Raw genomic sequence first — 15,503 nt, forward strand, 5'->3', positions numbered from 1 at the left:
CACTAAGTGAATGGACTGATAAAAGCAGTGCTCACGTAGCAAACGGATGGCAAACTTAATGAATTTTCCAACCCAAATCGTTCACAATTGATTTCTTGGAGGTGGTGTTTCTGGGAATTCGTAGAAAATTATCAGATTACATACTATTCTTGTTCCTGGGGTTACAAAATTTCATTTTCGCCTAATCCTTACTCCCTAATTTGACTGAGGATATTTTTGCACAAAAGGTACAGTTATCCTCGGGTTGGTGCGTCATCACTTTAGAACGGCCAGTTAGCCCTTATGAAATGATTGAGATCATATGAAACTAATGGTTGAGATCACACCCCTATGATTTTGACGAAAACGATGACTAGAAAAGGAATTCGTGCGTGTAGCGCATATGGCCCTCTCAACAGTCTGTTTGTCTTAATAATGTTTTAAATACGATACTTGCGCTAAAAATCCGTGCAAACCCACTCCATTTTTTCGTCGGCACGTAATCATTTAGCGGGTAGATTTAATGGTATTGGATTGCATATTCTCAATCCTAGTTGGTTAGATGTTGGTCACATGACCCTGTCAGAAATCTGAAGCAGCTAAGTAAGCGCCCGTGCGCCTGTCGGAGCTCAGACAGCCGGGCGTGACTACGAGGGGAGGAGTGCGGAACGTCCGGACAACACAAGACACACGTTCATCTATAGGTAAGGGATAGGCACTAGTTCACCGTCGTCTTTAAAAACAGTACATTGCTATTTCTTCGTTGAATCTTCTACTATCTATTTTACCAATTAATTCCGCTCAGGTGAAAGTAATCTTGAACTAGTTTAGATTATTGAAGAGCTAATCTTCCGATCTTTGACAGATAAGAAAGGCGCCACGGACAGTGTTTGCAAGTCCCTTTAGTCTTTATTGGAGAAACTCCCGTAGCTCGTTTCGACAAGCATAATTGTCAACGGACCACATCCCTTTCCAGGAGCTTGCGTGTCAGACTAACGACATAGACGATTTGAACTCACTGCCTTTTAGTCCAGATACAGAGTTACTATCCAATGGGCTACGCACGCTACGTATATTGTGTTGTATAGAAATGTGGCCTGAATTTCAATTCAATGATCTGGGATTGAAGTGCATAGAAAACGCTATTTTGAAACAATTATTTCGTGCACATTTCTGTGACTTTGTTCAAGAATATGGCAAATACACATTGGCTGTAATATGTTTTCCGTGACTGACGTGCGAGAGTTCTCTCTTCCTTGTTGTGAACAATTTTCACGAGGCCTGCCCACGCGCGGGTGCGATCTAGATCTTAGAATTCGGCATAAAATAGAGTGAATACTTGGCCAGGAGAGCCAGACCGCTGAGGTATGTTTTCTCTTGAGACTTGCGCCTGGCTAATGGAAACACTTGGTCAGGCCAAACTCCCCTGGCAAAATTGTTCTCCCTACCGGTACCGTCAGCGCAGATAGTCTGATTTCTAGAGCGTGATTGATACATAAGATGACTGCAATCCAAAGAAGAGAGCAGCTTTAAGTGCCAGTCTCTCCCATGCATTGCATCGTTATTGTCGATTCCCTTTCCAACTGTTTCAAAAACGCTGATGAGCATTTCACAAATTTTCTCACAAGCAATATGCATATATTCTATAACCACTTAGATACGAAGGCTGGTAATTGGTAGGGTAAGATTGCATACTCCAAGCACTGCTGAATATTATTTTGGAACCATATTCAGTTGCTTGAGTAACTGCCTTTGGAGTATCTTATATCCTGGAAGTCTAACCTTAATCGACGTAGATATGATTCCAGCTCATCATGCCACAAAGCAAAGCTCTCTCCGGGGCCTTTGAAGATTACGGAATTACCGTTTCAAAGCAGACATACGCCAGTAATTGCGACCAACAACACGAGGGTTTGGTAGAGATAAAATACCGACCTTCCTGCCTGAGACTTCCGACTCCTGCTGCGCTTGAATTATGTTGCAATAAATGCTCTTTTATCGTGTGTGTAGGTGTGGATACGGTAGTGGTGTATACATGATCAAAGCCGAGACCAGATCAATGGATAATATTGATGTGGAAAGGTCAATCATGATCATTACACGACTGGTTAAAAATGACCTTTTCGGGCAATCAGCAATTTACTACCTAACAGGTGGGACGTTGTCACACACTTTCCCTTTAAGATTTGTAAATGTATTCGTATATCCGGTATCTGTATCCGTTCAGCATTTCAGGGCCGGTGTAACACCAGTTTCGCAGCAAGCGGTGCGCCAGGAGCTGGACATATTGCACTGAACAACTTGTCTCACCTAACTGATAAGGGTAGTTGCAGGTCGATAATGGAGAGATGAAAACCGTACTGACAGAAATGCATATAGAGGATTTACTGTTAGAGAGAGTACCTCCGTTTTTTTTATTCTTGCCCTTTACGGCTCAAGTAAAAGTGGCCATTTGGAAGTCATAATATACTGTTGGGACGCACGAAATGTTTAGTGATTTTACGACATAGAGATAAATCACCGATCTGTGACTAGCTAAGTGTACCCCGATCGTTGAATGTTAACACCTTTCAAAACGACACTGCAATTTCAACCATTACTTGTCCTATACGACATGCACTAATCATTGACAGAAATCTATTTGTAGATGTGTGACTGAATTCAGGAACAAGATAGCCGGAGAGCCGAAAAAAGAAGTTACTGAATGAATAGAATTTCAAGATAAGAGAATAATGAGTACTAAAAATGTCAGGTTATCTGTTGATAATGAGAAATTCTCCGCAGCGTTTAGGCTCCAGTGCCTTATCTTTTTCAATTATCGTAAAGCTGGCAACGAAAACATTTGCGCCGATGAGGCGGTACGTGGTTGTTATTCGCCTCTACAGACCGTTGGATACCGCGTAATTTGATGACCAAGTATTGCAAGTTTTTCGCCGTACTTCCCACACGTCGAAGCTAATTTAATATTTGCGGACACGTATCTGACAGCTGCCATATTGATATTTAACCCCGTTGTACTGTGAAGGAAAGGGGGGGGGGGGGTTTCCACCGCCGTTTAGACATGAATACCTCTTTAATACATTAATGCATCAGTTTTGCAATGGTCCGGTTTACCCACAAGACTGTCATGTGTCCGCTGTATAACAAGGTTAACAAGGCGAGCAGAGTTCAAGCCTAAGGGTCAAAGTGAAAAAGTTGCTTCCTTGGATCAGATCATCAGGTATTAAGTTGTTGATGCATCAGATAGCAGTTAGATATAATGTGTCATTTCTGACAGGATGTGCAATAACTGCTATTACACTGTGGCAAGTTTCCCGACCGGAATGGCCCGCCCATACACAGACTCTGGCTATTTGAAATCTTAGTGATTGGCAGGATCAATTACAGGTAGAGAACGGTTGATACTGCATCTGCCAAAATGAAAGCAGTTTAACCGGTAAAAATCAGACACGCTCCATGATCGTATGCAACATAGAATGATTCGAGATATCTTCCAAGTACTACCCAGAGGTGACATACCGCCAGAACGGTCCGCATGAACTAATAGTCGTTAGGCAACAGGAAAGGAACCGCTATCCTGGTATCCTTCCCTATTATAGGTTCTTAGTCCTTAGCTTGGGAGGTCATCTGTGTTGGTATAAATCATTCTGGTCCCAGGTCCATTTAGTCCTTTTCGGCAAATAGTTCCGGGACTAAAAGGGCCCAGTTGCTATCAAAGGGATACCGGATGGATACCAGATCGCCGGGTAACAGACGAGCCGACCACAGATTATAGCCCACCGAGGACATTGAGAGATCATGAAGAGATCATCGGAAGACATTGGAGATCATTGAAAGGAAATTGACATAAAATGAAATATCTTCAGACGATTTTAGAGATTCCTGGTAAACCACTGAGAAATGTTTTTATTTTGGGGCGTTTGGACGCCTCTATAGAATAAACGGTCTTGCCTATTTGAAATTCTATCGTCAGTAAGCCGGAGCACCATCTGTAGCTTCTGCTGCCAATTAAGTTTAGAGCCCCGCACAGATTGGTTAAATGCCGTTGTGTAACGCACTACAATAGTACATACGTGCGTCATTTATCACAATTAAGGCAGTAGCCCACTTATATTCAATGCAATCTGCGATCTGTCTGATTAATGGCACCTGCAAACAAGAAAAATAATTGGCCATGTTGCGTTTTTCGTCTCAATTGGTAGAGCTTGCATGTTGTTCCGTGTTCGTATAATGAGCGACACAATTCTTTGTTCAACATAAGTACATTTGGTGTAGCGTATGAGGTTATCTTATAGTTACGTGCACTGCTTAAAATCTGCTTTTCAGGATATCATGTGTTTACCTTGACATTAAGAATAGGAATTCACAAGCCTTACGTTCTGATGAATCATACACTCGAATATTTCAGAGAGATTTATTTTGTAAATCAAAACAGTCGTCCTTGGCAACTTACATAGTGCCGCCGCTGCTCATCTTTTTCGCGAAACAAACCCAGCCGCAGTTTCCCTACTTCCATCGACAAGTGTGTCGCCGTCTCTCAGCATGCGCGTGCTTTACATACAATGTTCCGTCCGAAATACGATTAACGACACTAAAACAAGAAGACCGCATTTGGCTAGATACGTATTCTCATTATTAATCTTGGAATCCTAAAGAAACAAATACGCCGCTGCACCATACTACAGTAGAAGTCGCTTAATTGCACGGCCTATTTGCCAGTGGATTTCGTGCAATTATCCGGCTGGTGCAATAATGCGAAGTAGTATAGCTGGTCCGAATAGGTTTGGGATTTTGGGATCCCGTGCAGTTAACAGAAGTGTGCAATTAACTGGCTTCTACTGTATATAAAGAACAATAAAATGACATACGCCGAGGTACGAGCCAGAAACGTGCCGACATTATGCCTAGGTTACACATAGCCGAATTTAGCTCCCGAACACTTCTACTCAGGTCGGCTGGTGTTCGGGAGCAGTCTGATCACGCCTATTTTTTAGCGCCGAACATGTCCCGAACATGTCCCAACCATCTCCCGACCAGTGAATGACTTACTACCGACTGTGTCCCGAAAGCTACCTAACCTATTCCTAACCATCCCGACCTCTAGCCGCAGACTTCCGAATCACTCCAGACTGATTCCCAACCGATTGCTGACCCTCTCACGACTTGAAATGGACATAATCAGCAATTTAAAAAAAAGTAGCCATTTCTATTTTTAATCAAAATAATACTTTTTTCTATTATCTAAACATCACAAAGAGATCAAATCTGGATCACAGATAGCTCTAATATGATATTTATGGTTCTTTTTGTTTTCGGCTGGATGTCGGTCGTGTGAAGTTCGGGGGTGATTCGCCTGCGCCCTGGTAATAGTCATTTTTCTTGACTGAGTTAGCAGAGATTTGTCTACGGATTTGGGGTGAATCGTTAGTAGGTTGTAAACAAGCTGGGAGTATTTAGCAGTGTTAATGGCTTGGTTAAGCAGTTAAAACTTGACTGCTGAGTTACTCCCGAACACCAACCGAACACTAGCGAACCATGCCGAACACCAGCCGACAACCAACCGACCCATTCTAGACCCGCCGTTCAGAGCCGAATGTTTTGAACAGCCGAACACCAGCCGACTCAGCTGAACGCCAGCCGACTCAGCCGAACGCCAGCCGACTACAGCCGACTAGCTCCCGAATCACTCCTAAACCATAGTCGGGAGAGAGTCGGGAGCCAAATTCGGTTATGTGTAACCTAGGAATTAGACTACAGGGGATAGGTTCGTCACATCAGAGCGCAACAAGTAGTTTTAGGATCATATTTGGTCAGCTTGCTGTAACGCTGCCAATACCTGACATGTGAATTGGTTTTAATCACGCTGGCCACTCAATACGTACTGCTACATTGAGAAGGAAGCATCAATTCCACCAACTCGACAGCTGTATCCAATATCTTTACATCCATTCTAGTGTACCGTCAAAACCAGTACGGCCATGTAGAAATATAAAGGCGCCTTAATGTCCGGACTACTTACTGTCACATAGCTGGGGCATTTGACAGTGAATTGTTCAAAGCGATACCACTCCAAAGCATCTTTGTTAAAGATCTACTTTTTTTTACCAAATTGTCGTTTCGATCCAATTAGCCAATGAACCAGTCTACCTCACACCGGTAAGTATTCGTTTGAGTATTAGCCATATGATGAGCAAGAGGTTACTTGAATTGTCCTTTGCGATAATAAAGGAGAAACATGCAGCTTGCATCTCTACAGGGGCGCGCGTGTATGATCAGAAAACAAGCCAGTGACAACGGACGGTAATAGGACAAATGAATAAGAAAAATGTTTGAACATTATTCCACATACAGATTTACCATGGACATCTTCAACAACAGCACCAACGGCACCAACGGAACCGAGATGATTCCGTTTTTCATAGAGAAGTACAAGCACGGGGCTGGCGTCATGGCTCTCATCATATTGGCATACGTTCTGGTCTTTGTGCTGTGCGTGGCTGGAAACATCGTCGTCTGCACAGTGGTTATCCGGACCCCCACCCTCAGGTCGGTAGCACCCGCTCGTGGATAAGTAGCATTGCTATATAATACATCGCACTTAACACAGTTTCTTTATTATATGTCACTACGCATTTTTGAAATTTCTATGTGTTATATGCTGTTATTGTAAAATTAATCCACACACACACACACAGACACACACACACATATATAAATATATATATATATATAAATAAATATATATATTCACATCCAGAACAAATGTTCAGCTTTGAGTTTCTCTTTGTAAAAATTCATCGTCTTGTGATCTGAATGCGTTCAACACTTAGTCTAATTCATTGGTAACATGTGTCGCCATTGTTGAACCAAATGACATAGATTTGGTGCCCTTTGTTCCCATGTACCTACCCAGGACGGTAACGAATTACTTCATCCTGAACTTGGCCGTCAGTGATCTGCTAGTGGCCATATTCTGCATGCCTTTCACGCTGGTGGAGCACATTCTGACAGGTACTATTTTCTGCTCCGTACTTCTTTATGGTAAGTAATACGGTGTGTTAGAGCACGTCTTTTGTTATAAGAATGCTCTGTATAGCCTCGAGAGCTGAAAGGTAGTTGAGCGTAATGTGGGGAAGTAATTACTCTCCAAGCAGAGGTTATTTTTTTAACGTTTTTAGTCGTTTTAATCCGGCTTTCTATTTTGTATTTTATCTTGCTGTGTCAAAACCTAACCTGTTTGGCTGGCGTAATTCAAGAAAAATGACAAAATAGAAAGCCCGATAAAAACGACTAAAAAAAACGTTAAAAAAACAGCCGGAGCCTAACCTCTGCTTGGAGAGTGGGAAGTAACCACCATTGCAAATAGATCAATGTAGTTGTGTTTTGTAACAAAACATGTGGCAATTAACAGACAGACTGCTTCTTTGTCGGCAACGTAACTGTAACGTTGATTTTCGTGGTTGTCCAACGATTTTTTTTAGCGAGTTACCCGTTTGCGGTCAAGTTGTAGTAAGATATGGCTGCCTCGGCCATTTGGGGACACACAGGTATAAAAGAGATTTCGGGAGGCAGATTTTACTTGTTTCTAAATTTATTTCAATCGTATAGCTGAATTGACACATTGCAGCTTTTACCGGTGAATGCATCATGCGTCGTAGCTCGTGAATAATGGTCCGACTACGCACTAAATGTGTCCAATCACATACTGCAATAACCCTGGAAATTGGTCAATCATGAAACAATCTTTGCTTCATACTTGTATTTTGTTTAATTCATCACCTGATTGCCTTAGTTTTCTCACCTCTTGTTTGGGGGATATAGTCCATGGGCAAGGTCCCCCAAAATGGCCCAAACCAAACAAAGGGACAAAGGGTGACAAAGGGTATTTTGTATGTTAACCATGTCAGATGCCCAGCTTTATAGGCAGGCGGAATAAACGCCTTGTTTTTGAAAGTAATAATGTCAATTTTACGCAACAATTTACCCCCAAAATCAGCATTTAAAGACTCATTACTTCCTAAAGATGCAAAATACCGACATAAAACTTAATAATTTGTACTCCTTGTGTTGTTTTTCACCTGTAAATCAATTTTCACTGGAAATCAATGATATTTTATATATTTAACCCGTCCTTTTCAATATATATAATAACTGACCAAACGACCAGGCCAATTTGGATGACGTCACTTGGTCACGTGATTACAATAAGAAAGCTATGCATGACAACTGGTTATCATATCTTGAAATGAACTTTGGTTCCTGCTGATACAGAAAATTCATGATAGCACTTGTCCCTCTCGGTGGTAACAAAAACCCCTCTGGCCCAAAAACGCTCATCGAATTCCAAATAACTATTCTATCGATGCGACGCTCCATGGACACCCGATACAGTAATTGCTGCATCCCACATAAGTATTAGAATCAGCAGTAATAAATTGCCTCGATATACACAGAATTGCTTGCGGCTCCTATTGCCAGATAGCTAGATTGATTTTGATGGCTACACCAGTTATAAGTATGTCCTAATCAGATTCGGATCCACGCAAAATGACAAATTACACCCGATCATTACCCCGGTTGTAGCATTTCCTCCCTATCAACATCCATTAGGAGGGAAACGCTGCAGCCACATAATAAAGGATCATACTGAATATCGACCTGGAACTACTGCAATTCACACGAATTTCACGATCTCATGCCTTTGTCCAGTGGTTTTAACTTTTTTGATAAGTAAAGTATCCTGGCTATGTTAGAAAAAGGTCCACAAATGAACGCACCAAATAAAAAAGCAATCCATCCAGACTTTCTTGAGAAAGCACACTGTTTGATGAAGCTTTGAACCTAAAAAGGAAAAAAAATATTATGCACGAGATGCTTTTATCACGTTGACCCAAACATTCAACCGCCAGCAAATATTTTCATTTAAATGTTCCACGACCCCGTAACAAAATGATGTTAACATCTACAACTGGTGTATTAGTAATGTTTGTCATTGAATATGCAAATAATGCTTTCATTTGCATAAATCATATTAGTTGATCACCTCCTCCACCTAAGTAACAGACGTAAACAATCTATGCTAAGAAGGCATTCATTGCATTTCTCGTGTTTCATGCAGATGAGGTCCTCGTTTGCATAATTATTTGTATTCACTTTAACAAAACTTCCAAATGCTGCAAATATTAGAAAATCCTGTCATTTACCACAATGGGATTATAGCATTCCCTAATTAAGTATGCAAATTAGTCCTATATTTGCATAATATTTATCTATCAATATTCTTTTCTTTCCCAGTTGTCAATGGCACATGTTGCAATAGTCCTATAATGGAACAAAGTTGGGTTGGACTCCGATTTAATTAGATTCCGATTTGCATGATTAACATTTAAATACATGAAGCATCACTTAGACTATCTACATACCAAAAATTATGATGATCCATTAACCCAATCTTGAGTTATTCCCTTTCAAAGTCTGACACTAAACTGGCTTATGCAGTTCCAAAACGTGAAGCCACTGGGGGGCCCAAACCTACACCACTTATTCTCGGTCCCAAGAGCTATCTATATCTACCGCTCAAATATCACGACCACGGTATGTCTAGCACTCAAGATATCTAAACAGAAAGTTCCGCTGCAGTACTGTAACAAATTGCTAGGGGGCCCAAAATCTAACCGTTTCCAAGTCTCATCAAGATCTACATACATACCTATTATCAATGTAATCCACATAAGCGTTCTCGAGTTATGCTGGTCTTCTACAAACAAACAAACACACACACACACAAACGCTACCGAAAATATAACCTTCTTGGCGAAGGTAATAAGCCTGTAGTTGTACTTGCTGTGTCTTCACTGACTCAGCAATTGTTTAAATATGAAATGGTTTGTGCCTTTACAGAGTACCAGTTTGGGGACTTCCTGTGTCGAGTGACCCCCATGATCCAGGGGGTGTCCGTGGCGGCGTCAGTCTACACAATGACGGCCATCGCTTTTGACAGGTATCTATAAACCTCTCCAGCGGTCCCCTCTTCCTGTCTATGCATTTTAAATGTTAATCATCTAAGAAGTTTTTCAGGTGTATGGGTCGCATATATAAAAAGACGAATCTATGCAGATTTGTTTCAAACACTAATAATGTCTATTGTAACAGTGGCACACTTCTGGTCTATAACCTTATATATTGAACTGGTTATCACCAATCTTTCAGTTTGGGCAAATCAAGTATGACCAAAATAATGAGCACAGAGTTCCCTATTTCCCCGAGATATTACCAATACTACCAAATACCTGTGTCAAGATATGATAAAACATTGTCGTCGTGAAACGTATAAACACCGCAAAAAAACGTTGATGGATGTTCTTGCTCACAAGAGATTAATTTGGAACAATGGTACCTGTTTGCAAAAAATAATGGGCAAATGTTACGATTTGAGTTTTAGAAGTAATTACACTAAATGCGAAATGCTATATATAGTTGCCATTGTAGTATCAATTTGGAGGAGGATATTGGATATAGGAAATGCAATTCTGCAGCCTTATCGTGCAGAGAAAGTTGATTAATGTAATCCTTCTTCCATCATACTTACTGCTTCAAGTGATAAGATCTAATTTCAGTAAAGGTACTTATGTAAAAAGTCTATGTAATCACTTGTGAGAGTAGCTACTTGCCCTAATTTTGCAAAAAAATATATATTTGTAGAAATAAAACCACCAGTGCTTGATATTTATAGACACTTTGTTCGGTCACGCTGAGTAATAAATAGTGACATTATCATGCGGGACCACGTTTTCCTTAATAATATTGAAACGCTAAACGTAATGCATTTAAGTGTAGAAGTCTAGAAATACAAAAATTGAAATTCTGTGCATAGTGTATTTGCCATTGGGGTTAAGAGAACTTAATGCAATACCACGGCCCGGCATAGGCTTAACGTCCCCGCAGACACATCTTCCTAACAACCGGTGGGCATTGTATTCACCATTAGCTTCATGTCGTAAATGCATAAATCTTGTCCTTGTCAGCGGCTAGCCAAAATACCTGGATGGATACAAAGTGTCTAAGTGTGCTCTAGGAATGTGTCTTCTGATATTGTGATAAGTATGTTCATGGATCCAACTGCGCATGTGCAGGTCAAAGGTGAAGACCTCTTCCTTGTAAACAGTTCTTGTCTCGGTCATAGATTACACATGCCCTGATTTATATGGCCCAAGTCGGTGGTTTGCATAACAATGTCCAGACGTGTTGTTGGTTATGTCTAAGAGTCTTCACCTTTCACATTGCGACTAGGTCCTTATAATCGTGAACTTCCTTATTGTTACAGGTACAGGGCGATCGTGTTCCCGATGAAAGATCGGATGACCCTCCAAGGGATGGCGCAGGTTGTGGTCGGCATCTGGGTGTGCGGTGTCGCCATCATGATCCCCCAGGTCTTCGTTCTTGAAGTTGTATCATACAAGCCAAACGCTCACATCTCAGTGTCGGCTTGCATTGAGATTTGGCCAAACCCAGCCTACAAACAAGTATATACAGCCTCGCTTTTCTCACTTGTGTATGTCATACCCTTGTTGGTCATTTTGTATCTGTATTGTCGTGTCATACACAAACTGTCAACAACGACTCCGTCTACAAGTCAGAATGGGGGTCGTCCCACCCAGTCCGCAGTCTCGCGAAAACGTGTGAAGGTCCTAAAGATGTTGATCACAGTAGTGGTGTTGTTCGCACTGTCATGGCTTCCCCTGTACACGTGTTGGATGCTGGATGAATTCGCTGATCTGGCTCTGTGGCAACGGGCGATCATAAGCCATTATATCTATCCGATTGGCCACTGGCTCGCCTATTCCAACAGCTGCGTCAATCCCATTATCTATGGCTTCTTCAATTCCAATATTCGAAAAAATCTAGACAGTCGGGATTCGAAGAGAAGAAAAGAGATAGATACTAGAGCCAAAAAGCCCTCGCCGACACCTACTACAAAGCATACGCAATTCAGACGCGACGTTATCGAGATGCAGCCTCTGAATTTCAAATAGTCTAATTTACTTAGGCCTGCTGAGGTCCATCTTTGGGCATGGGCCATGGATTAGTTCCCTCAATCTCAAGCGGTCCTGGGTCCTCCATATCAGTTGCTCCTTTGCACCATCACAAAATTACAATAGAAAGTCCAAGAAGCAGTTACTCAAGTAACTGGATATGATTTCGATCATATCCAGTTGCTTGAGTAACAGCTTTTGGGCGTATCTTATTACCTGATGGATGGTTGCCGACAGAGCCTGCTGGGCCCACCTGACTGCCTCATGTGTCAGACGACACTGGAGCCCTTAAGTCTAAGTTATTAACTAGATGTCTAATCTTCACCGACGTACAATAGAAAGGTTCTCTTATATCTATAACAGCCTTTGCTTTATTCACCGACGTATTATGTGAAAGATGCCGCTGTGTAATTTAGAAAAGTGGACCCTATGGGTCTAACATCTCAAAGACTCAGGACGATACTGCTGTGGGCATCTAATTCATGAAATTGTTATCAAGGAATTACCTCCCAAATGATATTTTCTTTGTGGCCGTGCACACCGCCTTAAGATATCAAGCGGAAAATCGTTTTATCCGTGCAAAACGATGGCACATAATTTTTGTCAATCCCAAGCTATATCCCTTTTAGCCCTTTCTTTATAACGCTTCTCCAATGCCGAGGAATTTCATTAATGTCCTTTCCTCTTTATCTGTATCTCAGTAAAATGATCCATGTAAGATAGGGGACCATAGTATGACCACATGTAACATTCCAGGATATTCTTAATATCATATTTTTTAAATTTTCATCTTCATTGTCGCCGAGGTACCTTCATTACTTTCCATCGCCCTTTGAGTTTGTCCCAAGGTTCCACCATCTCCAAGCTGTATTTCATTTTTGTCATAAAAACACGACCATACCTTCCCTTTTTGTCTAAAAAAAATCCCACTTGCCAATTTTGGCCTTCGATTTTTGATCTTTGTATGTAAATGTTGTAAGCCAAAATATTTAAAAAAAACTTTCGAGTCCCTAGTCGGTTCCAATCTTTTCCCCCAAAAAATTCCCGACCACCGCATTTCGCGATGATGTATTCACGTAAAATTTCAAGGGAAGTTAACCAATGAAAATCAATTTGGTGGTCTAGAACAGGCGGGCAATGAAGTGGCATAATAAGGGCCTTGCTGACTCGAACTATCATATAACACTTTGAGTACCGTCATGCTCGGGTGCCTATCATGTACTCTTAAGTGCAGAGTTCTACCTCTGCCATTAGACAAGTGTTCTTACTAGTAATTTGCAGAAGGGCTACAATGCAAGAGAGATGAACGTTCAGATATCGTCTGGAGCACTTAATATTATGGACTTTAATGTAAAATGTAATTATAACCGACTGTTATGAAGATGTTGTTAATCCCTTCATCTCTAGCAATCGGGGTAGAATATTGTGAAAAATTGTGTTCGTCAAAGTACCTAACTAAAGCTATTAACCTGTCACCACTATGGCCGACTACCTTTTGCCATCTTTGCGTGGTGCTAACAGGTCTAAGCTTTCAGCTTTCATTTTTAGAAGCATTTCTAAGAAGAAAAAATGACGCTATGTTAGGTGGCAACATGACATAAGGTTAACGTTATATCCTGATTATGATGATGAAATGATCTGAGAAATTGAGCCCATACAAGATAGGCTCTACAGGCAAATACTTGTGTGGTGATGCCCTTTATTTTGAATGTAAGGAACTGGCCTTCAAGATGAAGAGGATGATAACGTAACGTTACCTCTAAAAAGACGACAGACAGATATTGGGGTTGTTGCCAACTCTTACTTAGATATACGTTTGTCACGCAAAAAAGCCAATAAAACAGGGAATAGACTATCAGAAAATGCATTTCGAAGGAGAATGGGCGATTTTTGTTTCGTTTGGTAGAGGAAAAATACTAGCCCAAAACGGACATTGCATATCACTATGATATTGCTAACGTCGGTTGTTGTTCATGTATTGTAGTTATGTTTACATGGTGATCAATATTGGAGGATACATAGAGTTGTCCATAAATGTAATGTTTCTGTTTTATGTTCTTTGTTGATGTGAGATAAACAGTCGACATATCTAGCTAAATGTTTATGTTGTTTCTTTCCAGTCTGGAGAGTTTTTGCATACGTACTTGATGATGATGACTTGTGATTCAATGTTTTGAACATGTGTGTTGGCGAATGGTATTGTAATAAGATGGAACAAAGGACTTGTACTTTCACTTTCCACATTAAGTATACTTGTCACAGATAATATCTTGTGATGTAATTATAAGTTGAGCTGACATTGCTATGATAGTGCCGTATAAGGTGACCGTGTTTTTTGTGCTATAAACAGTACCAGTTACATGTGCATTTAGATGTCAATGACAATGAATATCACACAACCAGGTATATTGAAACAGTTTCATAAGGTGTTTAAACCGGGTAAGACGTTTCAGACCGCATCTCCTGCCTGTCATTATTGAAAGCCCACGAGTCCTTGGTGGCTAGTGGAACAAGTAGGACCAATTGTATAGTTACAGTGTGGCTAGGAGGACGATGATAGTTATAGTGAACAGATATCTTTTATCTTTTAATCTTTTATCTGATATCTTTTAGTTGTAACCCAGAGGTTTTGTTATTTGATGCGTTTTTGTCCAGGGAGAAACCGAAGCCTGGTTCCGAAAAAATGTCAATTGGACAGCAAGTACGATAAAAGCTGGCACCGGTAACGTCTAAGTTCGTCTGATCGTGATTTGTTTTGTTTTTTGTAAAACAAAGTCTAAATTGGTTGACTTGTCCATTGCGTAACTTGAAAATGGTATACTATATATTTCTAAATGGCATTGTAAAGGATGATATTTGTTTAATAAAAGTGGTGGTGATTTGTGCATATTAGGTTTAGCCTCTTCTTTGTTAGCTATATATGATGGGTTAGAGTATCAAATATTTTCCCCTTATCCCGGACCTCTTACGTATTACGACCCATTAGATCTGACCGTGGTTTTCGAACTGCCTGATATGCGGAGCTGTAACTGCACTTTTAAAACTACCATTATGCACAACAAGGTAATGTAGATTTATATGTACCTTGTAACGACTTAATGGTTACAAGGCCTAACCCTTTGTCATTGCCTAGTTTGGTAGCCCTGGTCGTGTATTTACACAGCCCAATAAACGAAATAAAAAATAAATTAGAAAGGGTACAAAACGAAGCTACTAGTATAGAAAAACACGACAGAAAACACAAAAAAGACAGCAGAAAAAATAACAGACTTTGTATGCTGTAAAAAATCAATAATTGGAGTTCCACGATCTCATACCTTCGCTAAAATAACTTCGTCACATTACCTGTATACAATGCAAATGAACAGAGGAATAGAAAACTGCAGCAGAGTATCCAGGGAACTGTTTTTCATCTGACCACTGTTCCTTTCAGTCCCTCTGTTTTGCAGAAGTGCTGCTACTAGCAATAATGACCTATGCCTTATTGTATCG

The 15,503-nt window shown here is 40.7% G+C and overlaps 1 protein-coding gene across 1 annotated transcript; it reads left to right on the plus strand.

Moving 5' to 3' along the window:
• Nucleotides 1–509: 509 nt before the first annotated feature.
• LOC118411316 (neuropeptide FF receptor 2-like) lies at nt 510–14,898 on the plus strand. Its single transcript, XM_035813518.1, has 5 exons — nt 510–683; nt 6,331–6,525; nt 6,893–6,990; nt 9,880–9,979; nt 11,303–14,898. Exons 2-5 carry the CDS (start codon nt 6,338–6,340, stop codon nt 12,009–12,011), a joined length of 1,095 nt encoding a protein of 364 aa, XP_035669411.1. The 5' UTR covers nt 510–683; nt 6,331–6,337; the 3' UTR covers nt 12,012–14,898.
• Nucleotides 14,899–15,503: the final 605 nt, after the last annotated feature.

The sequence above is a fragment of the Branchiostoma floridae genome, chromosome 3, assembly GCF_000003815.2.
Source record: "Branchiostoma floridae strain S238N-H82 chromosome 3, Bfl_VNyyK, whole genome shotgun sequence".
Lineage (NCBI taxonomy): Eukaryota > Metazoa > Chordata > Leptocardii > Amphioxiformes > Branchiostomatidae > Branchiostoma > Branchiostoma floridae.

Coding starts and splice junctions, on each gene's coding strand:
- LOC118411316 (XM_035813518.1), top strand. CDS start 6,338: ATGGACATCTTCAACAACAGCACCAACGGCACCAACGGAACCGAGATG. Junction 6,526..6,892: donor ATCCGGACCCCCACCCTCAG/GTCGGTAGCACC, acceptor GTACCTACCCAG/GACGGTAACGAATTACTTCA. Junction 6,991..9,879: donor GGTGGAGCACATTCTGACAG/GTACTATTTTCT, acceptor GTGCCTTTACAG/AGTACCAGTTTGGGGACTTC.